The sequence below is a fragment of the Rhamphochromis longiceps genome, linkage group LG22, assembly GCF_057381845.1.
Source record: "Rhamphochromis longiceps isolate RC_006_pf linkage group LG22, R_longiceps_female_GT1.1, whole genome shotgun sequence".
NCBI classification, from domain to species: domain Eukaryota; kingdom Metazoa; phylum Chordata; class Actinopteri; order Cichliformes; family Cichlidae; genus Rhamphochromis; species Rhamphochromis longiceps.
Window position 1 is genome coordinate 8,195,887 of NC_140577.1, and position 25,104 is coordinate 8,220,990.

A 25,104-nucleotide genomic window follows, 5' to 3' on the forward strand; every position below is an offset into this window, starting at 1 on the left:
TGCAAATTTCATTAAAATTGAATAAACTATCATCTTGTCTTTATTTTTAGTTAGCACCTTAAAAGCTTAAAGCTGTAAGCTAATGATAGTTATATAAGAGCAGATGCTGCTGGTGCAATAAGCTGTAGTTTTACGTCCAGTGGATGATGATCTGATTAGTCGACTAATCGCATAAATAATCGGTGACTAGTCGACTATCAAAATAATCGTTTGTGGCAGCCCTATAGAGAACTAAAGTACATATAATAAAATTAATACAGCGACATGCACATGTTTCTTTAGTTTGAGGGATAGAAGGAATCAAATTAAAGAATTTGAAACGGAAAGCAGCTGACTGTCCTTGTTTATCCATCAAATCACACCATCTGTCTCGCTGTTCCCACTGTCCTTTTATGTTTTACATCTTCTCACATCAAACTGTTTCTTCTTTCCATCCTTCACCCTGTCCTCCTGTTCTTTCCCACCAGCACTGGAAGGCAGAGGTAGGTGCTGTCTGTGAGCAGAGAGCTGCGTGGACACACACACATTTGTTCCTCCCTGCATGTTTGTGTTGACATTTTTACCCTCCCTTGCCCTCTCTCCCTTTCATCCACCCTCTTTTACTGCTAACCTCTGATCCTTCCCCTCGCTGACTTCAGCTCTTTTCTGTCTACTTTTGGAGCATTTTCTGCAGTGCAGCATGTGTCTGCATGTTCTTTGGCTACAACAGCTCAAAAGTGTAACTACAAATAATAGTAAGGAGCACCCCTTTTATTACTGTGGCAGGTAATAAAAGGGGTGAAATCCTTAAAAAGCCAGAGCAAATTGCTTCTGCAGAAGGCAGAGGGTAAAAGCAGTCCCCCCACTGTTGTGTGTTCACGTTTTTCTTTTTATCTTAATTTGTTTGTAGATGAGATTTGTGAGTTATAAAGTTACATTTTGTTTTCCGTTGTCAACTGTGAGGAACTCTCAGCAACTGTTTGTGTCGTGTGCAGTGATTCAGCACTGGTGCTGACATCATGGGAGTCTGAATGAAAAAATAATGTCCCTGTATGCATCAATACTGATAAAACTGGTTTCTTTCCTTTCTTTCCAGGCCCAGCGACACATCACTGACCTGTACGAGGACCTCAGAGATGGACACAACCTCATCTCCCTGTTGGAGGTGCTCTCTGGAGAGACTCTGGTAAGCTTTTGGTGGTATTTCACTTCCGATATTAGAATTTGTGCTTCTTCTGTAACCCCCTTGTCTTGTCTAGGCATTTCTTATCATCCCAGCTCTACTGCCCTACTCAGCGTATTTGCTGTAATCTTTGTTCTACTGTCCAGTCTACTCATTGTTAATTCAACTGCTTTAAATGTTTATAAGGCAGATATTACTCTGGATTTCTTCTTTCCACTTCTGCATGTGTTGACTTTAATTCTTTAGAGATTTTTGGACATTTCAGTACATGCTGAGGCTGTGCACACTCTTTTACTTTACTTAGCTTAGCACTAGTCTTTTTGGGAACACACCTTCTGGTGATGTAACCTTAAAACACTAATTTCATTCTTTGCTTCCATCGTTTAACCTCTCTGCACTGACTTGTTTGATCCCTGGTTTTTCCTTTGTCTAATTCCTGTTTGCTGACCTTTGCCCTGACCTTTCCCCCTTTGCCTCTGCCTTCCTCTCTTGCGATGCTCTTGCTGTGGTAGCCGAGGGAACGTGACGTTGTGAGGAACGTGCGGTTGGTGAGTGGCGCCTGGACTGTGGCTGGCCGCCTCCGCGGGCGTAGCATGTGTCACCACCCCAGGTGGCTGCTGGGTCGTGCATGATGATGGTCACACTCCCTGTGTATTGTCCCTTTCTGTGTCAACATTGTCCTCTTTCATTTTGTCAGTGAGTTGGCAGGTTCAGGAGCCATGATAGGAAACGTGGTTAAATTGGTGGCTTTATTCAGAATATTTGTAGTAATTATTTTAGCGTTTTCGTAAGTAAACATTAAAGTTAGCTTTCTTTAAGAATAGAAAAGAATAAACTAGAAAAATATACTGTTTTTGTTCTTAATGTAGCTTTATGTCCTTACCTCGTTAAAGGGCTGTATCATAAAAAGTGCAAAGACTCCACCCATAAAAATTAAGAAACATGCCTGATTTAATTTGTCAAGTCTCACCTTCAAGATCTTCTCCTGGTGCACCTCTGGATCACTTCCAGGATGGATGCCACTTTTAGATCACTTCACCATGGAAACCACATTATGACTGCTCGTATTTGTGCATCAGCAGTTTCCCCAAAGACCTCAGTGTGTCAGTATGTTTAGACTTTTCATGTCATGTCTGGTCTCAGATCCAAAGACAATTATATCAATGGAAAATGGCTGAATATACCAGCAGCAGTCATAGCATGTGCTTGTGCAATGAGGATTGATTTTGAAAACATTGCTAGACATTCCTGTTATATAAAGGTTGATTGACTTGGGAGATTTCCAGGATAGAGAGTATGAATTTCTATCTTCTGTTATAATACTTATTTGTAGTTGATTGTCCTTGTCCTTTTAATAACTGTTTATTTTATTATCAGTTTCAAATGGTGGTTTCTTACACTGTAGTGAAATCAAAGTCACTACAACCTAATTCTGCAGCTTAGAACTTGGAGCACGAGTGCATGTCAGGATCGCCACTCCTATAATTTCTAAGGCTTAAGAGTTCTTGAACCTTATGGAATCTGCTTGATTGGATTGCACTGCAGCTAAAAACAGAAAAGCAACATTTATCAGTCATCAGTTGACTCGGGGCAAAGTGTAATAATCCATTATCCTGGGAGCAGTGTTTGAAAGGTCTTGGAAAAAAAAGAAGAGTTGTGACTGATGATTGGGAGAATCACTGAGAATGTTTATCATTCATTATCATGCTTTCACCTGCAGACATCTTGGCTGGATCTCTGATGCACTTCAGGGTCTTGTAGGGTCAGCTCTGAACGCTTTGATCACAAACACGCAGAATTTGAATCACACTTCAAATTTGCTTTCTTTTAAATTTAAGTTTTCGAGTCCATGACTGTGAAAATATGTACAGTAGAGAATGGATCTTTGTGTTACTGGAGCCTGAAACACCTGTTCCTCAGTCATGGGGCTTTGCTGTTTGCTGACCTAAAGTGCTCCCTTCACTTCATGTTTGGTCTCATCTGGTCTCTTACAGCCTCGGGAGAAAGGCCGTATGCGCTTCCACAAGCTGCAGAATGTCCAGATCGCCCTGGACTTTCTCAAACACAGACAGGTAGTTAAGAAAAATAACAGTTTCATATTATGTTTTATTTTACTTAGTATTCAGCACAGTAAAAATATTTGTATCCACACCCTTTCAGGTCAAACTGGTCAACATCAGGAATGATGACATTGCAGATGGAAACCCCAAGCTGACCCTTGGCTTGATATGGACCATCATCCTTCACTTCCAGGTAATGTAGGACACTCATAAGTCATTTTGCTGTAAATTACTGTATGGCAGTAAAGCTAATCTAGAAGCAATTGGCAGTCACTATGATAATGCTTCTGGGCAATCTCACGTTAACAAACCAACCTTTACTCAATGAATGTAGAGAGAACTGCAGTTTTTACTGTATATGGAACACAAGAGACACCTATAGAATCACAGGCCAAATCTAATTAAAAAACATAAATTAGATAAATGGGTAAAGGTAATTATTATCCCAAAATTAAGTTTTTTTTTTGTTCCTTATTAAAACTTTATTTACAAACCACAGCTCTGACTCATTCCACAGCAGGTCTGAACAAACATGCTACTTCATGCTGAGGTTGCCATGATACCATAAATGCAGTGGTTAAAGGACTTAATGATAATTATTAGCAATGATGTTTTCACTCAAATTCATGAATAATTGCACTTAACTGTTCTCTGGAAAGGTATTAATGATTTATCATTGTCAGCACGACTGTCGACAGCGACCAGCAACTGATTAGCTGTTAGCATGTCTATGCTAGCTACCTATAATTAATTTGGCTAATAACCAACAATGGGATTAGAGACCACACTTACTATTAGCTTCTCCTATTTCAGTGATGAACTGCACAAAGAAGCCTTCCTGTTATCTAAGGCTATTTTAATATGGCTTGTCTCTGTAACAGCACTCGAACACTTTAGTTCAAAACTTTCTCGATTTTTTTTTAGCACGAGTAGCAAAGCAAAGCAGCAGACAAACCTTATCTGTACTCTTGCATTTGTGCATAAATACAGTTGGGTCGAGTTTCCTGGCTTAGCTGTTATAAAGAAGCTGATTGTTTGTATTGATGGTGTTTCACTGTTCTGTAGCTTTACAGTCAGGATTTTGTAAGTGCCCTGGCTCTGCTCAAACTCCGAGTTCTCAGCATGTATTCAGCATGAACTGACTGATGCCTGATGGGACAGCTGAGTCGTATCTCCTCAGCTATGATGTGTTTTACTTTTAAACTGCACACTTAATAGATCTGATTATTCCACTGGATGAGTAACATGCGTTTTATACTTCATTGTAATTATTTTGCTTCTGTTTTCTGTTATTAGACGTTTGGCAGAAGATGGATTGTCACATGCCTGTGAATTTCAGATGCATTTTTATAGCTATATAGGTTTCCACCAAACTAAATATAAAGGTTTAACTTCCTATTTCATAACATAAACAGTATAAAATTGCTTATACTGCCTATAGCAACACACGCCACATTGGAAGAATCAGTCGGCAGGCAGATGTCTTCCTCATCTGGGAGAAAAGAGTGGGAGTACTTTCTTTGATGCTGTAATGACTGTGATGTTGAGATGTGCATGTGGGATCAGTCTCTGTGTCCCTCAGTATGACTCAGTGATTCCCATGGGAAAGCTGGCAGGAGACGTGGAAGCTCAGGCCTTCCTCAGAAGCTTTGCAGTGGGGAAAACAGAAATGGTCACTCACTGCTAATCAGTGCATAAAAGGTTGAATATTCTCTTTGCTGTAAAGCAGTAAAGCAAAAAAGTCATCTAGCAGACATTATTTCATCAAAACAAATCCAGAATTTTTTTCAGCACATGCTGTTATTAAAAACAATGGTGAATTTCCTCTGAGCTCCCCAGGTGCAGCTCACAGCTGACTAATGCACACAGGTGATTTGTCTATTAATAAAAAAAATAATGGTCCGGCTTCGTGACAGAGAAAGAGGAACGTTTTAAAACGAGAGGCAGCGAGGGTGGAGGTCCGGTTTCCACCCGCTGTCTGAGTCATTTTGTGCCCACGATGTAGCACAGGGGCTTCCCTCGTCAAGGAAAAATAACATAAGGAAGAAATGCCTTCTTTTTCCATTCTCCACCCTTTCCTGTCAAAAAAATGTAAGTAAAATTATTACTTCTGCTGTGACTCATCAGCCTTCCCCAAAACACTGGAAACGGATTGTGGTGGCGAAGCTGCGCTCGTTCCACTTACACACCATGAAATTTTAGAGCGATGGAAGTCACTTAACCCTAAAACAACCAAATGATTCTAGCGACTAAAACGACCAAGCGAGGTCCTGCAGGAACGCTTACTTTATGATATCCTGAAATTGTTGTAACGGCATTATGATTTTCAAGCATTTTTATGTATGAATATGAATGAACTGGCGACTCCGTAATACTTTTACTTTAATTTGATGTTGATCAAATTGTCATAAATATTTTAAATAATATGTACAGAATAAGTCAAAATATTTAAAAATACAGAAACATCTGAAAAATAGTCAGAACAAGATTCCTAGTTGTAGAATAATTACCAACAATTACAATAAAATCGTTTAAAAAAGCCTACATCTCCATGATGACAAATGAATCCATAAAACTAACATTAGATTGACAAATCCATGGCATGTACATGTTTACTATTGAAAATATCAGAATTGCACATATGATTCCACCTGATCACTTAAAGCTTAATGCATCACCAGCAACTAAAATATAGTAGACTCATCATACTCTTGAATGTTTTCTGGGTCTTATTGTTGTTAAAAGTCAGAAGGTTCTAATACAGAGACAACAAAAACTTGCTGATGTTTTGTTAAATCGTGCAGCAGGTTGTTTTTTCTGCATTGAGAAAAGAGGCAAAAAGAGTTTTCCAAAAGATTTCCTTTAATTGTTACAGCATGTGCGTAGTTTAGGTGAGACCTCCGCCCATCTGGTACGTGAACCAGGCAAACAAATACCAAAAACATTCAAAAGCACCATTTGTACCACACTGGGAAACTTCTGGGTGATGGATTCATGCTAATGGTCACACTCCGTCAAACAGCTTTAAAATGTGAGCAGTAAAATTCATGTCCAGGAGTTCAAAAGCTGAAACTCTAAAATGTGGTCTATTCTGTCCTTTCTCTTCTTTTATGAAGATCAACCATTTTGCTGTGGGAAACGTTGGTAGCATGCTCGTGTGACTCATAGCTTAGCCTCGCAGCTCTTAAAAAAAGACGTTTCCTGTGGTGTTTCTGCTGCACGGTCCAACTTTCGTTTACAGCTACTGAGACATTTATTGTAAAGTTTTGTTTGGCACAACAACACTGTAACTTTAGAAGATCATCAACTCAGTTGCTCATAAACAATTTCGCTCTAAAATTACTGTTTTCTGCTCGTGTAATTAAAAAGCATCCTCCAAAAAGCGAGCTTAATGGATGTCAGGAGCTCTCCGAGCAAAAGTGCCGTGTAACATTTGAGGTTTAAAATGTGACTCATCTCAAATCTGGAAGAAATGAGCAGGGAAAGTTTTACTCTGCCCTCCAATTAGCATTTCAGTCTCAGTTAATCTTTAAATGTGAAACTCAAGACAAGTTGAAAAATAATAATCATCCCATCCATCCATTTTCTGCCGCTTTCTCCGTGTTCGGGTTGTAAGCAAAGAAGTCTAAGCAGAGACATTAGAGTAAATGTCATCAGCCACCACCTCCAGGTCTTCCAGGAAAAGAAGACCTCTTAATAAATATCACCTTTTAAAATTCCTATTATATAGTGTTGCATCTCTGCCGCTTTCTTTAAAGGAAACAAGAACAGGAAAAAAATGGTAGTGTACTAGCTAATACCACCTTTGTGCAAGAACTGAATGGGAGAAAGTTGTCTAGAAAAGCCACAGACGAGCTGTGAGCACAGTAACACAAGTCTAACTGATATGAAAGGAGATCTCTGTAGTTCGTATGACTGACTGTTTGCCCGTCTTGCCCTACAGATCTCAGATATTCAGGTGAACGGTCAGTCGGACGACATGACGGCCAAAGAGAAGCTGCTGCTGTGGTCTCAGAGGATGGTGGAGGGATACCAGGGCCTGCGCTGCGACAACTTCACCGGCAGCTGGAGGGATGGCAAGCTGTTCAACGCCATCATACACAAACACAGGTGAGCAGCATCCTCAGTGAGGTGTTTTGATTTTAACTCGGCCTTGCGTGAATAGAAATCATGGCCATTTGTAGCACAGAGGTGTTTTTCAAGCGTCACAGACACATTTTCTAGTTGGAAAGACTTGCCTGGACTTGGGGATCTTGTAACACCGCAGGCAGGAATTTTACACGTTTAACCTTTTGCATATTTCACGTTGTTGTTTCTTCCTTTATTTATCGGCATAGATCCAGGCAGCAATCCTAAATTCATATTTGAATTTGGCATTCGTGCAGTGTTGGACTTGTCAGGACACAAATATGGAACACTTACTATAAATCAAACATTAAGAGAAAAGTCAAGGGAGACTTCATTCATTATTTCATTCATTCATTCTGAATTCAGATATTTTGTAACTAAAAACATTTCCTTAAACTCCAGTATTTAACATTTATGAGTTACATCTAAATGCATGATTTTCAGCAAACTGTAACTTTATTAGTATAATTTCATTAGTTAAATTATGTATTTTTGTTTGCGTCTTTAATGCTATGATTTACTGGGACACTTAATTTAACTTGTGAGCTCTTATTAAGTCCACCTGTGCGTGCCTTGCTGTGAAGGAGGTACAATAACTGAAGCAGTAATAAACTGTCTCTTCAGATATTCTGTTATGATATCTTTACTTTTCTTTTTCCTTTTTTTGTGCATCGTTTTGCACATGCTGCTTGTGCTTGAGTCACAACTGAAGAATTTGTGTTGACAGATACCTTAACAGTTGGTGATTAAATACAGTAATTAACACTTGCACAGTAAATGCTTTTAAAAGCACTAAATTTTACTTTCAGGCACAATAAACAGCTTTTAAATAAGGTAGTTTAGGCTAAAATGTGTCAGACGCTGTACTGTACGGCATAAAAGGATGCTTTAAAAACCATCTGTGGTCAGTTTGTGCAAAGCTATTTAAGTTTCTATAAGAGTAGAAAAGACGTATATAAAAGGATATAATTGACCATGTGGCTTGCAGGAGTTTTTATTGGATGTAACATAACTTCCAAAGAAGCTTAATCAGATTTTCTGCTGTTCAACATGTCCCAAACAATCTCTGGTTCATCAAAATAAGGTTAAATAGAAAGTAATTCGGATGGAAATGCTTTATTTTGTTGTATGTATGAGTAAAAAATAGAACAAAATAAACCATTTGCTGCTGTTCAAAACTGTCACTATAAGAAGTGTCGTGACTTTAAGTGTACTACAGCTGCCGTTGTCCTTGTCAGTAAGGAAACTGGTGTTTAACAGCCACCCATCAAACCCGAAGGAGGTGACTATACGCTCGAAACATGTACTTTGGGTGGAGTGCCACTTTGATTCTGTTTGCACAAACCTCCAGCTCCTGCAGCACATGGCAGACAAAACAGCACACTATTAGAAAGTCGACTTGAGCTGGCATTATTCTGTGAAATAAGAGACAGAACGGGTGTATCATATTAAATTGAGGAAAAAAGGGCTGCCCTGGAGGTGGAGGCTTGGCAGGTTACAGCAAAACGCTAGCACTCGAACTCCTCTGCCACAGTTTCTTTCTTGGTAGAGGAAGAGAAGGATGTGCTGAGGACTGCAGTGAGGACTCTAAAAAAACAAAATAAGAAAACGGACAATAACTATTTGGATCCCAGCAGGAAGCGGCAAGACTGGAATTTCTAACTGGTTTCCATTGCGTCACGTTTTGGGTTTTTTTTTAATTAGCTTCTGCTTTTGCAAAATCAAAGCTTGGAAACTTGGCTCTTACTACGATGCACAGCCTGAAGAGAAAGTTCCGCTCGAAGAGGCGTCTGAACAGCGCCTCCAGCAGCACGTTGGGCTCCCTCAGTGACCTGGATGAGCGGGTGATCATGTTCTGTGAGGATGTTCCCACCGAGAGCTCATTTGACTCGGGTCAAAGCTCGCACAGCTTATGTGCCCGCCCCAGTCGAGGCTCCCAGAGCGAGGAGCAGGAGCTAGGATCAGAGCGTCACGTCATGCACCTGAGCAGAGAAAGACACTCCTACAGACAGGCGCGCTATGGTGACAGAGAACCCCAAAAGGAGTACTACATACAGAGAGTTGTGGAAGTGTATGGAGAATTTACTGGATATTCTGTGTCCTTATGCAACCTTTCTCTCTGAAGTTTATTGGATTTTGATCCCTTAAGATGCTCTGAGCTTGTTCCCGCATGTTATTACATTGCGGTAAACTTCCTGGCAAAGTGCACAGAGAAAAAAAACTGTCTGTGTTGTTTAATTTTAATCTTCATTGTGGTAGCAAGTCTTGTCTTTGCCTGCCCTTCATATTGTAATAGAGATACTAGACGTGACCAGCTAGCCTCCAGCAACTTGACTCATGAAATATGTAACTTGTATCATTTTAACCTGTCAATAGAGCTTCAGAGATTATTTATCAATTAGTGTTTTCATGAAAAAAATGGGATTATTAAATAGTTTTCAGAAGCATTTTTGCTGATATTTATACTGAAAACCGATATTTTTTGCACATTTTAGGGCATTTTTTATAATTTAACACTCAGATTAAGCCCAACCTTGTTAATTAACCTCATGTTTTCTTGCCGTCATCTATCATTTAAATCAAATCTGGATCAGCAGTAATAAAGTGTATTGCTCTGATTCCGCTCACTGTTCTTCCTGGCTGATTACTGCCTGCAGACCCTCTCTGATCGATATGAGTCAAGTGTACCGACAGTCCAACCAGCAGAACCTGGAGCAGGCCTTCAGCGTGGCAGAGAGAGAGCTGGGTGTCACCAGACTGCTGGACCCCGAAGGTGAGCACAGTCACCCTCAAACATTTAGTTTAGGGAACACTTAAGCATGAGTTTAGTCACTTTTAATTGTAGGCAAAGCGTTTTCCCTTTCCTTTAATTCTCCTGCCTGCACTGCTGTACGAGTGGAAATCTACGTATTAGCTGTTAATAGTTTGATATTTATATGCTGCAAAACGGGAACGAATACATGAGTGAGTGTTTTTGTGTTTTAATATTTCAGAGGTCCCACAAATAGACTTGGTATTCAAGTTGGTAGCTAAGGAACTTCAAGTCACCACTCATCCATCTTTTTCATTTCCCTGAAACATGACAGTTTTTTTCCGTCTTTGTTGCTCTGTACAGATGTCGATGTGCCCCATCCAGATGAGAAATCCATCATCACATATGTGTCCTCTCTGTATGATGCCATGCCCAGGGTACCAGACGTCCAGGATGGTGTCAAAGCCAATGTGAGCCCACCTTTTTGTCATCACTGATTAATTATTCAGCAGCAGAGGCAACATCTCGGGTGCCGCCTTTTATCTGCAGCAGTAAAATGCAAAATATAAATGCAATATTAAGAGTTATTCTTATTTAAATGCCCTGAGCTTGCATTATAGTCATTATAAGCTTGCATTTACTTATTATTATTATTATTATATGTAAAATACATAGAAATGATCATCCTGTTAATTTTGAAGTTGCAGCCTGAGAAATTTAGCACAAAAGAAATCACATGTGGACAATCTGGAAAACATCAGCATGTAATTATTTTGAACATCTGTGCTTCAGGAGCTGGAGCTGCGTTGGCAGGAGTACTATGAGCTGGTCACCATGCTGCTGCAGTGGATCAGACACCACATCCTCGTTTTTGAGGAGAGGAAGTTCCCCACCAGCTACGAAGAGATTGAGGTGACTAGATCGCGTCCTACAATCTGAAAGAATCAGTGTGACACAGATCAAGTAGCTGACGATCAACGTGTTTTTTGTTCTTTTGTTATTTACGTTTATCATCTGCAGGTTCTTTGGCGTCAGTTTCTGAAGTTCAAGGAAACGGAGCTTCCTGCCAAAGAGGCAGACAAGAACCGCTCCAAACACATCTTCAAGTCTTTTGAGGTGAGATTTCCCAGCAGAACAAAAATCAGCAGTCACAAAAAATATGAAGGGATGAAAGGCTAATATTTTAAATAGTTATCCCACCAAACCGCAGCACATAACAAATAGTCTTGGTTCCAAATACATTTCTGTATTTGTAAACGACAGATAAAAAGAAGATAGATTTGCAAAAGCAAAGTGCAAAACAAATAGAAAATAGTGTCCATTTATTTGCAGTAATAAACTAAAATCCCACCTGTTTTTCCACGCTTACAAAAGTCACTAAAAAAATACATAAATTAAAGGACATCTTTCCAAATACTGCTATGTCCACGGCCCACTGAGCGTACCCCTTCAGTCTGAAAATCTTTTAAGGAAAATCTTCCCACCATCAATAAATTAGACCCAGTTTTATAAATGTTTATTTTTTCCCTGGAGCACAGAATTATCGCTTAAGATAAATAATCTGAGACTGAGCAGAATTTGAGGCCTTAAATGATCACAGATATTATCTTATGTTTTTTTGTATGTTGTTTGTTATCTTTCGCAGGGTGCGGTTCAGGCTGGTCAGGTCAAAGTGCCGCCAGGTTATCACCCTTTAGATGTGGAGAAGGAATGGGGTCGTCTGCATGTCGCCATCCTGGAGAGGGAGCGTCTCCTCAGGACTGAATTTGAGAGGTAACCAGGCTGTTATCCAAACCTCATCACATGCGCTGTGTTGCCAAAGCACAAAACGGCAGCAAAACCACAAAGCATGAGGAAACTGTTCCAGTTTGACCACGAGCATGACTCATCTCCTAATGATAACGTCCACTTTGGCAATAAAATTAAACTGAGTCGGCTTTGTGGATTAGTAAGTACCGATCATATTAGGGCAAACACATGATGGCTGTGTCGTCTCCATGGCAATAGCCTTAGACTAAATAGTCTCTCATAAAGTTGTTGTCTAATCACAAGGAAGGGAGGGCACAGCTTCTAGTTTAGTTGTTTCAGATCATCTCTGCATTGCTGGGCACACACAGCTCAAAAAGGAGCAACAACATGGCTTTCATGCATCAGGGATATGCGTTAAAGTATTTATTCCGCCAGAAGACGGAGTGAGTGCTTTAATATATCCTTTCAAAGTTTTTCTTTTTTAAATTATTATTAACATTTTTACTTTTGAGAAAGAAGAGAAAGTATCCTGTAGGGAAATCCCTGCTTGTCAGTTTGCACTGTTTGAATTCTTTTCTGACCTCTGACCTTTCATCTTCCCTGCAGGCTGGAGCGACTTCAGAGGGTTGTCAGCAAGGTCCAGATGGAGTCAGGGGTGTGCGAGGAGCAGCTCAACCAGGTGGAGACTCTGCTGCAGACGGTGAGACACAAACTCTTAAGGACAGCCAATAAAAGCATCTTTGTGCAAATTATTTGCAGTAAAATAAAGAGATGTGAAAACTTGTCTGTTGAAGGATGTGAGGCTGATGAGCTCAGGGAAACCTGCAAAGCACACAGCAGAGATGGAGGCAGATCTGGAAAAAGCAGAAGGGATGATCCGCCTCCTCTTCAATGACGTTCAGCTGCTAAAAGATGGACGCCACCTTCAAGCTGAACAAATGTATCGCAGGTACAAAAGAAATCAAGCTCTACAGACATCATGGGATTTAATCAATTTAATTAGTCAATTTTTTCCTTTCTAATTACTTTAAATGTCAAACTAGTGAATCTTAGAACTTTACATTTTAAATCGATGAACGTTTTTTTCATCACATGTTTCTGTCTTTAGAGTTTATCGCCTCCATGAGCGGCTTGTAAACCTCCGTAGCGAGTACAATCTGCGCCTCAAGTCAGGTGTGACCATCACACAAATCCCCATGACGCAGATCCCCATGACCCAAGTCCACACGACCCAGGTCCACAGCGCCCAGGTCCTGCAGCAGGCCCCCGTGAGGGTGCGGCCCGAGCTGGATGAAGTCACGCTGCGCTACATCCAGGATCTGCTGAGCTGGGTGGAGGAAAACCAGCGACGGGTGGACGAAGGGCAGTGGGGCTCGGACCTTCCCAGCGTGGAGTCCCAGCTGGGCAGCCAACGAGGCCTCCATCAGTGTGTGGAGGAGTTCCGCTCCAAGATAGACAGAGCCAAGGCTGATGAGGTATGTTGGCACCAAGTATCCGCGACAGTGTTGTAGATGAGGCAGAGAGAGATTTAATCTCAGGAGGAAAATTGGTATTTGGCAGTAGAGCGTTAGCTTAGTGTCCACCTCTGAATCGCTGCACACATCCTGGATTTTTCCGGCAATTTGTGTAAAAGAATGAGATTTTGCAAAGAGGTGGATTTAACCTGGAAGCCTTATGTTTCATAAATGAGACACCAGCAATGACAAGCAAAAAACGTGTTGGGTAGTTATCAACTGAAATGTGGACTTTCTGTGGAAATTGTTGAACAGACTGAACTCTCATCAGTAGTTCTTCTTAATGATCTCTTTCTACGGCGTCTCTCATCTGTTCCAGAGTCAGATTTCACCTGCCAGCAAAGCTGCTTACCGTGACTATCTGGGAAAACTGGAGCTACAATACGGCAAGCTCCTGGTAAATACGAACGAGTCGCTAAAATCAAAAAACACTGTTGTCTTGTAGAGAGGTCAAACTCGACAGCTGTTTTCATTGAAGTTCAGAAACACCCTGAAAATTTTCCTTGATGTTTTAAATACCATCCAGTTTTCTTCCTAACCCTGCAAAAATGTTTCCTAACGTGTCACCATTACTGTAGAACTCCTCAAAGGCTCGCCTGCGCTACATGGACCAGCTTCATGCCTTTGTCACTGCAGCAACCAAAGAGCTGATGTGGCTGAATGAGAAAGAGGAAGAGGAGGTGAACTACGACTGGAGCGAGCGAAACACCAACATGGCAGCCAAGAAAGAAAACTACTCGGTACAGTAATACTGAGATGTTCTTGTGGGTTTCTCATTTCTTGTTATGACGATGGTACTGATATGATTGGTTGTCGTTTCTGTGGAGCAGGGTTTGATGAGAGAGTTGGAGCTCCGGGAGAAGAAAGTGAACGGTGTCCAGACCACAGGAGACAAACTGCTGAGGGACGGACACCCAGCCAAGAAGACCATCGAGGTGGGACGCTGAGCACATGTTGTTGAACTTTAAATATAAATTATTATTTTCTTCTCATATGTGCTTTTTCTTCTCTCCCCTTCCATCCTTCCTCTTCCTCAGGCCTTCACTGGAGCCCTGCAGACTCAGTGGAGTTGGATCCTCCAGCTGTGCTGCTGCATTGAAACTCACCTGAAAGAAAACACTGCCTACTATCAGGTATGATTATCAGCATGACAAGGTATCCACACTTAAAGACTGCTCTCCGCATGTCTGGCGAGTTAGCTGGCCGTCACTAAATCTGTCCCTTTCTGCAGGTTTTTAATGTGTTTTAAACCACTGCAGCTTAATTGGTCTACTTTTCTCTCGATCCAGTTCTTCTCTGACGTGAAGGAGGCAGAGGAGAAGATTAAAAAGATCCAAGACACTATGAAGAGGAAGTACACCTGCGACCGCACCATCACGGTCACACGGCTGGAAGATCTGCTTCAGGATGCAGCTGTGGGTTTATTCACCAGTGTTTTGCTCCTTTAAGCTCATCCAGAAACTGTGAACTGGCAAACAAATCCACACCGTTAAAGCAGCATGAAATATTTACTCTTCTGTTTGTGGGAGCTTCGTTTTAGGCTGCATGTCTTTGAATTATTGAATTAGAGTTTGAGAATTTTATGTGCTCTTCCCAGGATGAGAAAGAGCAACTGAATGAGTTCAAAACTCACCTGGAAGGCCTGAAGCGGAGAGCCAAGACCATCGTCCAGCTGAAACCACGTAACCCTGCTACTCCGATAAAGGGAAAGCTGCCCGTCCAGGCTGTTTGTGACTTCAAGCAGATGGAGGTAAGCCATAGACTTCCTAAGTTGTTTATGGTGAGTGTGAAATTCTTAATTGAGTTTCAACTTGTGTCCTGCTTTGGTTCACTTCTATTACGCTGAAAGGACATAACATTAAAAAAAATATACAGTAAAATCTAGCCAGTTATGAGCTGCTGTTTTCATCTTCTTCCAGATCACAGTCCACAGAGGCGATGAATGCGCTCTGCTGAATAACTCGCAGCCCTACAAGTGGAAGGTGCTGAATGATAAAGGCAACGAGGCGTCTGTCCCATCTATCTGCTTCCTGATTCCACCCACCAACAGGGACGCTGTGAACAGTGTTGCCGGGTGAGTCAAAGAACACCCGGCTGAATTTGTAACGCATGCGCACGTTTGTGTGTGCACACGCTGGAGACTAACCTCCACCTCACGTTCTTCAGGCTGGACGGAAACCTCCAGAGGCTGCAGAACATGTGGCAGACGCTGTTTGTGGACATGAAGAGCCTGCTGTCCTGGCAGTACCTGATGAGAGACATCCACATCATTAAAAGCTGGAACATCAGCATGGTAACAGCACAATGTGAAACCTTTCGGAAAATAGTTTTTGGTGGTATCAATGAAAGCAGGGCTGAAATGACTGCTGTTGGGGTGCATTTTACCTCATTTTGCAATAACATTAGATTTATGCCTGTGAGGCAGAAAAACTCTAATGGGGCTAATAATAGACAGCAAAACTTCAAAGATTACTCAGCTGCACATGTTATGCAGAAATGGAAGTGCGAACTGTGTCTAGATGGTATCTGAGGATACGTGGAAGGATATCTGGGTAAGACAGATTAAGATTAACTCAAGATCCTGTCAGTAGATCTGCTGAACAGAACAGTACACATTAGTTATTCTCTAGTATATCAATTTGCTGTCAAAACAGTTCATAAAAACTTCACCCCAAAATATTGATAGGTAACGATTATGCATGTGCAGATTGGTTGTTACGATCAATTGATTTTTCTTCAAAAACATTATGAAACATTATTTTTACTTGTGCAATTATCAACTGATAATTGCACTCTCCTCGGTACTGTACATACAGACACAGCTTTCTATTGAACTGCTGTTTTCATAATGTTTAATATCAGCCACCATCCTTGTTACCACTGTAGTTTAAGACGCTGAGGGTGGAGGAGTACCGACTAGCACTGAGGAACCTGGAGCAGCACTATCAGGACTTCCTGAGAGACAGCCAGGACTCCCAGATGTTTGGGGCTGAGGATCGTATGCAGGTGGAGTCCAACTACAACCTAGCCAACCAGCACTACAACACAATGGTCAGCTCTGCAGAGCAAGGTTTGCACAGTTTCTTTCTGAAACATCAGTTTCTTTTATCACCTCAGCATTTCCTGAAACATTTTCATGTCTGTGTTCTGTTTACATATTTTTTTAAAAATCATTTCTCATTTGCACGAGTTGTGTTTCAGTCATTTGTGTGTAAGTTGACCGTTGCATTCACATTTCAGACTATGTGCCACCCAGAGCAGGTAAGGTGTTTCCAATAAAGTGGCCGATGTGCGCTAGGAGCTTTTGACTGGCTGAGAGCTGTTGTTCTGTCATGTTTCATTTCATGCTTCACCTCAATCAACTTAATCATCCTCATAGATTCTGGGAATCCCTCCTAACATCACTTATCAATGCATTCCTGTCTCTGTGCATGGATTTTAATGGCAGCTGATCCCCACTATTAATCAACGAATGGAAAAAGCACTTAATTGATCAAATTAACACATATGAAATATAGCCAACATGGAACAATTAATGCATGAAGAAGTACATTCAGTTTGCAGATCATGGAAAATTCTAATCTAGCTTAATGAGATTTATGATTTTTTTGAGAAATCAGAATTTTTTTTTATTCTTAGGAGATTAAATTGGTTAACAAAAATTTAACCATCCAGAGAAACACAGGCAATTCTGTGAAATAACTGCTTTAACTTTTAGGATCCTGAAACTAATACTGCACCTCTTGCAGTTAGTTCAAATTCTTAAATTGCTAAAAATGGCTTATATAAAGAGATTTAGTCGTCTTTTAAATACATATAAAATCCAATATGTGTTGTTCCAACTAGGAGAGCAAGACGAGACTGTGTGCAAAACCTACCTGACGAAGATCAAGGACCTTCGGCTGAGGCTGGAAGGCTGCGAGAATCGAACGGTGACGCGTCTCCGCCAGCCTGTCGACAAGGAACCACTGAAAGCCTGCGCCCTGAAGACGGCAGAGCAAATGGTGCAAAACACAAAGATGAATGCAGAAATAAATATGAGTAAACAATAAGTGGTCGTCTAGCAAGTTATCTTCCTGTTTGTTTGTAACAGAAAGTGCAGTCTGAGCTGGAGGGCTTGAAGAACGACTTGAGCTCCATTGCTGAAAAGACCGAGGAGGTTCTGGCTTCTCCTCAGCAGTCCAGCTCCGCCCCGATGCTGCGCTCTGAACTGGACATGACTCTGAAGAAGATGGATCATGTTTACGGCCTCTCCTCGGTCTACCTGGACAAGTGAGGCTTAGCGATTCTCCCAAGAACTTGCTGATGGATTTTAAGCCACAGCTATGTGTTTGCGTTTTTTTGCTGTTCCTAAAGTGCGAACATCTTGTTTTCAGGCTGAAGACGATCGATGTCGTGATCAGAAACACTAAAGATGCAGAAGACACGCTGAAGAGTTACGAGACTCGTCTGCGCGACGTCAGTAAAGTTCCTGGTGATGAGAAGGAAGTGGAGGATCAGCGCAGTCAGCTGAAGGTATCAAGATGTTTCTGCATTTTCCAGGTTTGTTTCTGTGTCAGACTGCTTCATTTTTGTGGTAATTTTGCTGTTTTCTGTGTGCAGTCCATGCGTGCCGAAGCAGAGGCCAACCAGGTGATATTCGACCGCCTGCAGGACGAGCTTAGGAGGGCGACGGCTATGAATGACAAAATGACGAGGATTCACAGCGAGCGCGATGCTGATCTGGAGCATTACCGTCAACTGGTCGGAAGCCTCCTGGAGCGGTGGCAAGCTGTGTTTGCACAGATGGACCTGAGGCAGCGGGAGCTCGGCCTCCTGGGGCGCAACATGAACTCCTACCGCGAAAGTTACGAGTGGCTCATCCGCTGGCTCGAAGAAGCGAAGCAGAGGCAGGAGAAAATTCAGGCTGTGCCAATCGGGGACAGCAAGGCTCTCAGGGAGCAGCTGGCACAGGAGAAGGTATTGTAAAGGGAAAGAATAAGTTGTGTGGGGCAAAGCGTAGAAGAGTCATCATGCCCTCTGGTGTTCACTGGGGTGTCACAAAAAAATAAAAAAATTCACTCCACTTATATTTTTGACTCCCCTGGTGTGAATCATGCTTGGTTTGTGAAGTATGCACTGAAATAGTTTCTAATCATGATATATTCTCTGTTTTAAATCATATTTACAGAAACTCCTGGGAGAAATTGAGAAAAACAAGGAGGAGGTTGAAAATTGCCAGAAAAATGCAAAGGCTTATATCGACTCTGTCAAAGTAAATACTGAAAATTTTCAACTTTTAAAAAAATAAAAGTTTGCTGCTTAACTTAACATTAATTTTTCCCCCTTCTTGTTTTCAGGACTACGAGTTCCAGATTTTGACCTACAAAGCCCTCCAGGATCCCATAGCATCTCCTCTGAAAAAGCCCAAAATGGAGTGTGCATCCGATAACATCATTCAGGAGGTAGGCCTTACAAACACAGCTGTTGAGCTGCCAGCAGTAGGTGGACCAGGTGTTCCACTTCATGTGGACTGAACAGCGTGTTTATTTCTTATTCCTCGTCCAACATATCGGGACATGTTTTGATTGACTCTAGCTTTCAACAGTCAGACACAGCAGGACCAACAGTTTTTGAACAGTCTGGCTGTGAAGGAAGTAGGGGAAGCTTTCATGATGGTTAACCTGTCACTGTGTTTAGCTGCCAACAGGAAAAATCTGTGCAAATCTCAGCAGAACATGATGGAAACTAACAGAAGGGAAACTAAATGCAGCTTCAATAAAGATCTATAAGCTGCTTGTATTTAATTATGTTGAAGAAGACTGTTAATCAGGCATATTTGTTCTTTAAACATGAAACTAACTCAATGATTATACCGAAATTGTCACCTCTGCCCATTTTGGCATTTTGGGAATACATTCTGCTTTCTCCTCACATTAAAAGTCAAGAGGAGAGCATCGCATATGAGGATATATGACTAAAAAAAGAATAATCATTCATTCGATTTAGTGAAGTGAATTTTACTTTGTTTTTTTCAGTATGTTACGCTGAGAACACGCTACAGTGAGCTGTTGACTCTCACCAGTCAGTACATCAAATTCATCACAGACACACAGCGCCGCCTGGAGGAAGAAGAGGTAAGTGTGCACACTCAGTAGACACAACAGTGCAGTTAAGTCCTCACTAATGTAATGTATGGCAAATCGTTTTCCATCAAACAGCATCAAAATTGTGTGTCTGTTACCAAGAGTGCAGACATAATTTTAGGCATACAGTGCTGAAGCAAACAATTTCATCCTACTGTTACCGCACATCACATCCCCACTACGCTATATGTCTCTCATTCCCCGACACTATGTGTATTTAGCCAAATCATTTCACACGATCTGTAAACATGACTGTGATTTGGCCCTGAATTCAGTCACATTTTCAAACTGCTCAACTGCTTTTCCAACAATTTAAATTTGATAATCACTTCTTCATTTCTTCCTGAAACCCCCCACACTCGTATTTTAAAGGCTTCAGGCTTCCTACCTTCTCAGATGCATTATTTTAAAATTTACCTTTGCTTCCCCTCCCCGCCCTTTTTTCTTCCTTTCTAACTTTCTGTTTTGTTTGATCCCTTTGACCTGCTCGCCAGTGCTTTGTCATGATGAGTATTAATCACGTGCTTAAGAGATGAATTAACCCCAAAGCACCAGGTATTTAAAAACAATCCTCTCAGCCCATTTCATTCGTCTTCACGTCAGATTCGTGTCTGTAGTGAAGGGAAGGTTCACGCGTATTTGGAAATCTTTCATTATTGACGGTGTTCTTGGTTCAGTAATAACTTAGGAACTTTAATTTATCTGGCTGAGCATCAGCTTACTGTAAGATGTTGGTTTTGGAAGTCTAGATATTGTCATTTAATGAGATTTCCAAGCTATTATAATTGTTTCTCTTGCCTTAATAAATCAAATTATAATGTAGCTGATTGTTGACGGTACTGTTTAGCACCACAGCAAATTAAGATTTCACATTCTGATTAGCCTTTAGATTTTTAAAATCCCTGAATGGGAGCGGTGTTTTCACACGTCCAAAACTCAAAGATTAGTTTTAAAGAGAAAGACAAGCAGCAAAGCCAGTCAATTTTTTTTTTTTGTTGTTGTTTATTTTACTACTTGTTGTGCCCGATAAATCTGCCAAATCAAACACGCAGAGCTAGCTGCTGTGGCAGCCCCTTATGAACAAGGGAGCTTGATAAATGACAGTTGAGTGATTGCTTCTAATGATTTCCTCTAGCAAATAAAATGTGGAAACTATGTTCTATTACAAAAGAAATCAGCTCCTCTCTCAAACCAGACGTCAGTTTAAAGGTCAATGTGACAGGTTTCTAAAGTGTTGAACCTTCCTTGTAGGTATCAGTCACCACAACAACACCTTCTTATCTAACAGAACTCATCTCAGACTTGAGGGATCTTGGATTTGTGTCGTGTCACGTGCATTTAAATCCAAGCTTGCTGTGTTAAATGTTACATGAAGTCATGCTGTGTTTGCTGCATCACTACGCTCGATGTTCTTTTCATCCCGATTGCTGCAAAAATATATATGTTTGATTATTTAATCTGCACTCGGCACTTTTTGCATGCTGCTAATTATTTATCATTTGCCTATTTTCTTTCCTATTATTTTACACTTTTCAATAAACCTATTTATGTTAAGAAAATCAATGAGTGGTGGAGAGAAATGTATAAAATTGTGACTGAATTAAATTCTAGCGATTACATATCCAAGTTTTTCACTAAAATACATCACCAGCAACAAAACCTCCACACCTTCAAAATATTAACACTGTGATGAGTTCACTTGTAAACAGAATTTGCAGTTGTTTTTACCAACTCCACAATAATAATGACCGTATAATATTACCAGACTTTTTACACAGATTATGCATGAAAGCAACTTGTAGTGTTGTCCGGTGTTGTGAAGTAAAGTGTCATACATTGTGTGCCATACGTTAAATGAACGTGAAAAGCATTTCCCAATGCAGAATTATCTCTCCAGTTAAAAATCTGTGTTGTGTATATTTAGCCATAACTATGCCTATAGTTGTATTTTATAATCTAAAACCTCTAACATGCAGCTCCCTTCACTCTTTTATTAATGCAGAAAGCTTCTGAAAAAGTTAAAGAAGCGGAGAGGAAACGGATGGCAGAGATGCAGGCGGAATTAGATAAGCAGAAACAGTTGGCTGAAGCTCACGCTAAGTCTGTGGCCAAAGCAGAGAAAGAGGCCGAGGAGCTGAAGTTAAAGATGAAGGAAGAGGCCAATAAGAGACAAGACGTTGCAGTGGATGCTGAAAAACAGAAGCAAAACATTCAGCAGGAGCTGCATCAGCTGAAGAGTCTGTCAGAGCAGGAGATCAAGTCCAAGAGTCAGCAGCTGGAAGAGGCGCTCATCAGTCGTACCAAGATCGAGGAAGAAATCCACATAATTAGGATTCAGTTGGAGGCAACAATGAAACAGAAGGGCACAGCTGAGACTGAGTTACAGCAGCTCAGAGACAAAGCTGCTGAAGCTGAGAAGCTCAGGAAGGCTGCTCAAGACGAGGCGGAAAGGCTTCGCAAACAGGTGACTGAGGAGACTCAGAAAAAGAAAAATGCTGAAGATGAGCTAAAGCGTAAATCTGAAGCCGAAAAAGAGGCAGCCAAACAAAAGCAGAAAGCACTGGATGACCTGCAGAAATTTAAACTACAAGCCGAAGAGGCAGAGAGGCGCATGAAACAGGCTGAGGAGGAAAAACTGAGGCAGATTAAAGTTGTAGAAGAGGTGGCACAGAAGTCTGCTGCCACACAGTTGCAAACCAAAGCTATGTCATTCAATGAACAGGCAACAAAACTGGAAGAATCCCTCAAGAAAGAGCAGGGAACTGTTCTTCAGCTACAGGAGGAAGCCGAAAAACTCAGGAAACAACAAGAAGAAGCTAACAAAGCCAGGGAGCAAGCAGAGAAAGAGCTGGAAACATGGAGACAGAAAGCCAATGAAGCCCTCCGCTTGAGGCTACAAGCTGAGGAGGAAGCTCAAAAGAAGAGTCAGGCTCAAGAGGAAGCAGAGAGGCAGAAGGTTGAAGCAGAGCGAGATGCCAAGAAAAGGGCTAAAGCTGAAGATGCTGCACTTAAACAGAAGGAGAATGCAGAAACGGAGCTGGAAAAACAGAGGAAATTTGCTGAACAGATAGCCCAACAAAAACTTTCTGCAGAGCAAGAATGCATACGCTTAAAGGCTGACTTTGAACATGCTGAGCAGCAGAGGGGTCTGTTGGATAGTGAGCTCCAGCGTTTGAAGAACGAGGTGAATGCTGCAGAAAAACAGAGAAAACAGCTCGAAGACGAACTGGCTAAAGTCAGAAGTGAAATGGACGCTCTGCTACAGATGAAGACTGAAGCTGAGAAGGTGACACTGTCAAACACAGAAAAGAGCAAACAGCTTCTTGAGTCTGAAGCGCAGAAAATGAAACAACTGGCTGAGGAAGCTGCTAGACTGAGATCAGTCGCCGAAGAGGCGAAGAAGCAGAGGCAGACTGCAGAAGATGAGGCAGCCCAGCAAAGAGCTGAGGCGGAAAAAATCCTTAAGGAAAAACTGTCTGCTATCAATGAGGCAACTCGGCTAAAGACTGAAGCGGAAATCGCCCTCAAAGCTAAAGAAGCAGAGAATGAAAGACTAAAGAGAAAAGCTGAGGAGGAAGCTTATCAAAGAAAGCTGCTGGAGGACCAAGCTGCTCAGCATAAGCTAGAGATTGAGGAGAAAATCACACACCTTAAGAGCTCATCTGACTCTGAGCTGGTGAGACAAAAAACTATTGTGGAAGAAACTTTGAGGCAAAAGAAGGTGGTCGAAGAGGAGATTCATATCATCAGAATCAACTTTGAGAAAGCCTCAAAAGAGAAGTCAGATCTAGAGGGTGAATTAAAGAAACTGAAGTATCTTGCAGATGAGACTGAGAAGAGCAAACTTAAGGCTGAAAAAGAGGCAGACAAACTAAAAAAGCTTGCTGCAGAGGAAGAGAAGAAGAGGAAAGAGGCTGAGGAGAAGGTGAAGAGGATAACTGCAGCCGAAGAGGAGGCAGCTCGTCAATGCAAAGCTGCTCAGGAGGAAGTCGAACGCCTCAAAAAGAACGCAGAAGAAGCGAATAAGCAGAAAGAGCAAGCTGAGAAAGAGGCAGAAAAGCAGGTCATTGTAGCCAAAGAGGCAGCACAAAAATGCAGTGCCGCAGAGCAGAAAACTCAAGATGTTCTCAGTAAGAATAAAGAAGATAGCCTTGCTCAGGAGAAGCTTAAAGACGAATTCAAAAATGCTAAGAAACTTGCAGAAGCTGCTCAGAAAGCCAAAGAGAAAGCTGAGAAAGAGGCTGCCTTGCTCCGCCAAAAAGCAGAAGAAGCTGAAAAGCTGAAGAAAGCTGCAGAAGAAGAAGCCGCTAAACAGGCCAAAGCTCAGAAGGATGCAGAGAAACTGAGAAAAGAAGCAGAGGAAGAGGCCTCTAAGCGAGCTGCAGCTGAGCAAGCAGCACTAAAGCAGAAGCAGCAGGCTGATGCAGAGATGGCCAAGCACAAAAAAGAGGCAGAACAAGCACTTACACAGAAGTCGCAGGTGGAGAAGGAACTGACACTGGTTAAACTTCAGCTGGATGAAACTGATAAGCAGAAGAAGGTGTTGGATGAAGAGCTTCAGCGAGTTAAAGGTGAAGTAAATGACGCTGTCAAGCAAAAGGCACAGGTGGAGGATGAGTTGTCGAAAGTCAAGATCCAGATGGAAGAACTCCTGAAGCTTAAGCTCAAAATTGAGGAAGAAAACCGGCGCCTGATGAAGAAGGACAAAGACAGTACACAGAAATTACTTGCAGAGGAAGCAGAGAAAATGAAGAGCCTTGCAGAGGAAGCTGCTAGACTCAGCGTGGAAGCTGAAGAAGCTGCCAGACAAAGGCAGATTGCTGAATCTGACTTGGCTGAACAGAGGGCACTTGCAGAGAAAATGCTAAAAGAGAAAATGCAGGCCATCCAAGAGGCTACAAAACTAAAAGCTGAAGCAGAGGAACTCCAGAAACAGAAGGACCAGGCACAGGAAAAAGCTAAAAAACTTTTGGAGGACAAACAACAGATCCAACAGCGCCTTGATAAGGAGACAGAGGATTTCCAGAAATCCCTGGAAGCCGAGCGAAAGAGGCAGTTTGAAGTTGCAGCTGAAGCAGAGAAACTGAAAGTGAAGGTGAAAGAGCTCAGCGATGCTCAAGCTAAAGCTGAAACGGAGGCAAAGAAATTCAAGAAGCAAGCCGACGAAGCAAAAACTCGTCTCCAACAGACTGAAAAACAAACGACAGAAATCGTTGTGCAGAAGTTGGAGACACAGAGGCTACAGAGCACGAGAGAAGCTGATGACCTGAAGAAAGCCCTAGCAGACCTTGAAAAGGAGAAAGAGAAACTGAAAAAGGATGCAGAGGAGCTTCAGAAGAAATCTAAAGAGGTATTGTGGCCTGTATTAACACTGCTATTCAGTTTAAAGACGCTTATAGTTAATATTGTCCTGTTAAACATGTAAGTGACAGTAGAGTGTTTGTGTTAGCATGCTTAAATACATTACAGAAGGATATAGTAGCAGTACAATATGTGTGTGTGTGTTTTTTTTTTTTTTTTAAGGGGCTGAATTTTGTTTTTATTGGGCAAAGCTAGATTAGCAGTACCCAGTCTAGCTAAATTAACTAACTGCTAACCATAGCTTCATAGAGAC

General features: G+C 41.5%; 1 protein-coding gene across 16 annotated transcripts in view; it reads left to right on the forward strand.

The window, feature by feature from the left end:
• The window catches only part of pleca (plectin a), a 105,456-nt gene that overhangs the window by 72,383 nt on the left and 7,969 nt on the right, over positions 1-25,104 (forward strand). For 7 of the 16 annotated variants that reach the window (XM_085396561.1, XM_085396572.1, XM_085396574.1 and 4 more), the window contains 30 exons: positions 1,076-1,165; positions 3,157-3,234; positions 3,323-3,415; positions 7,166-7,332; positions 10,008-10,123; positions 10,466-10,572; positions 10,895-11,014; positions 11,123-11,218; positions 11,748-11,875; positions 12,458-12,551; positions 12,646-12,800; positions 12,960-13,326; positions 13,685-13,762; positions 13,944-14,105; positions 14,196-14,300; positions 14,403-14,498; positions 14,655-14,780; positions 14,963-15,115; positions 15,285-15,439; positions 15,532-15,658; positions 16,252-16,435; positions 16,606-16,626; positions 17,212-17,369; positions 17,459-17,637; positions 17,742-17,880; positions 17,968-18,324; positions 18,536-18,619; positions 18,705-18,809; positions 19,383-19,481; positions 21,493-24,840. In XM_085396561.1, coding sequence (XP_085252687.1) covers positions 1,076-1,165; positions 3,157-3,234; positions 3,323-3,415; positions 7,166-7,332; positions 10,008-10,123; positions 10,466-10,572; positions 10,895-11,014; positions 11,123-11,218; positions 11,748-11,875; positions 12,458-12,551; positions 12,646-12,800; positions 12,960-13,326; positions 13,685-13,762; positions 13,944-14,105; positions 14,196-14,300; positions 14,403-14,498; positions 14,655-14,780; positions 14,963-15,115; positions 15,285-15,439; positions 15,532-15,658; positions 16,252-16,435; positions 16,606-16,626; positions 17,212-17,369; positions 17,459-17,637; positions 17,742-17,880; positions 17,968-18,324; positions 18,536-18,619; positions 18,705-18,809; positions 19,383-19,481; positions 21,493-24,840 — 7,287 coding nt within the window. Of the gene's footprint in view, positions 1-467; positions 483-1,075; positions 1,166-3,156; positions 3,235-3,322; positions 3,416-7,165; positions 7,333-10,007; positions 10,124-10,465; positions 10,573-10,894; positions 11,015-11,122; positions 11,219-11,747; positions 11,876-12,457; positions 12,552-12,645; positions 12,801-12,959; positions 13,327-13,684; positions 13,763-13,943; positions 14,106-14,195; positions 14,301-14,402; positions 14,499-14,654; positions 14,781-14,962; positions 15,116-15,284; positions 15,440-15,531; positions 15,659-16,251; positions 16,436-16,605; positions 16,627-17,211; positions 17,370-17,458; positions 17,638-17,741; positions 17,881-17,967; positions 18,325-18,535; positions 18,620-18,704; positions 18,810-19,382; positions 19,482-21,492; positions 24,841-25,104 lie in introns of all 16 variants that reach the window. The other 9 variants (XM_085396560.1, XM_085396569.1, XM_085396573.1 and 6 more) reach the window with 3 other exon arrangements.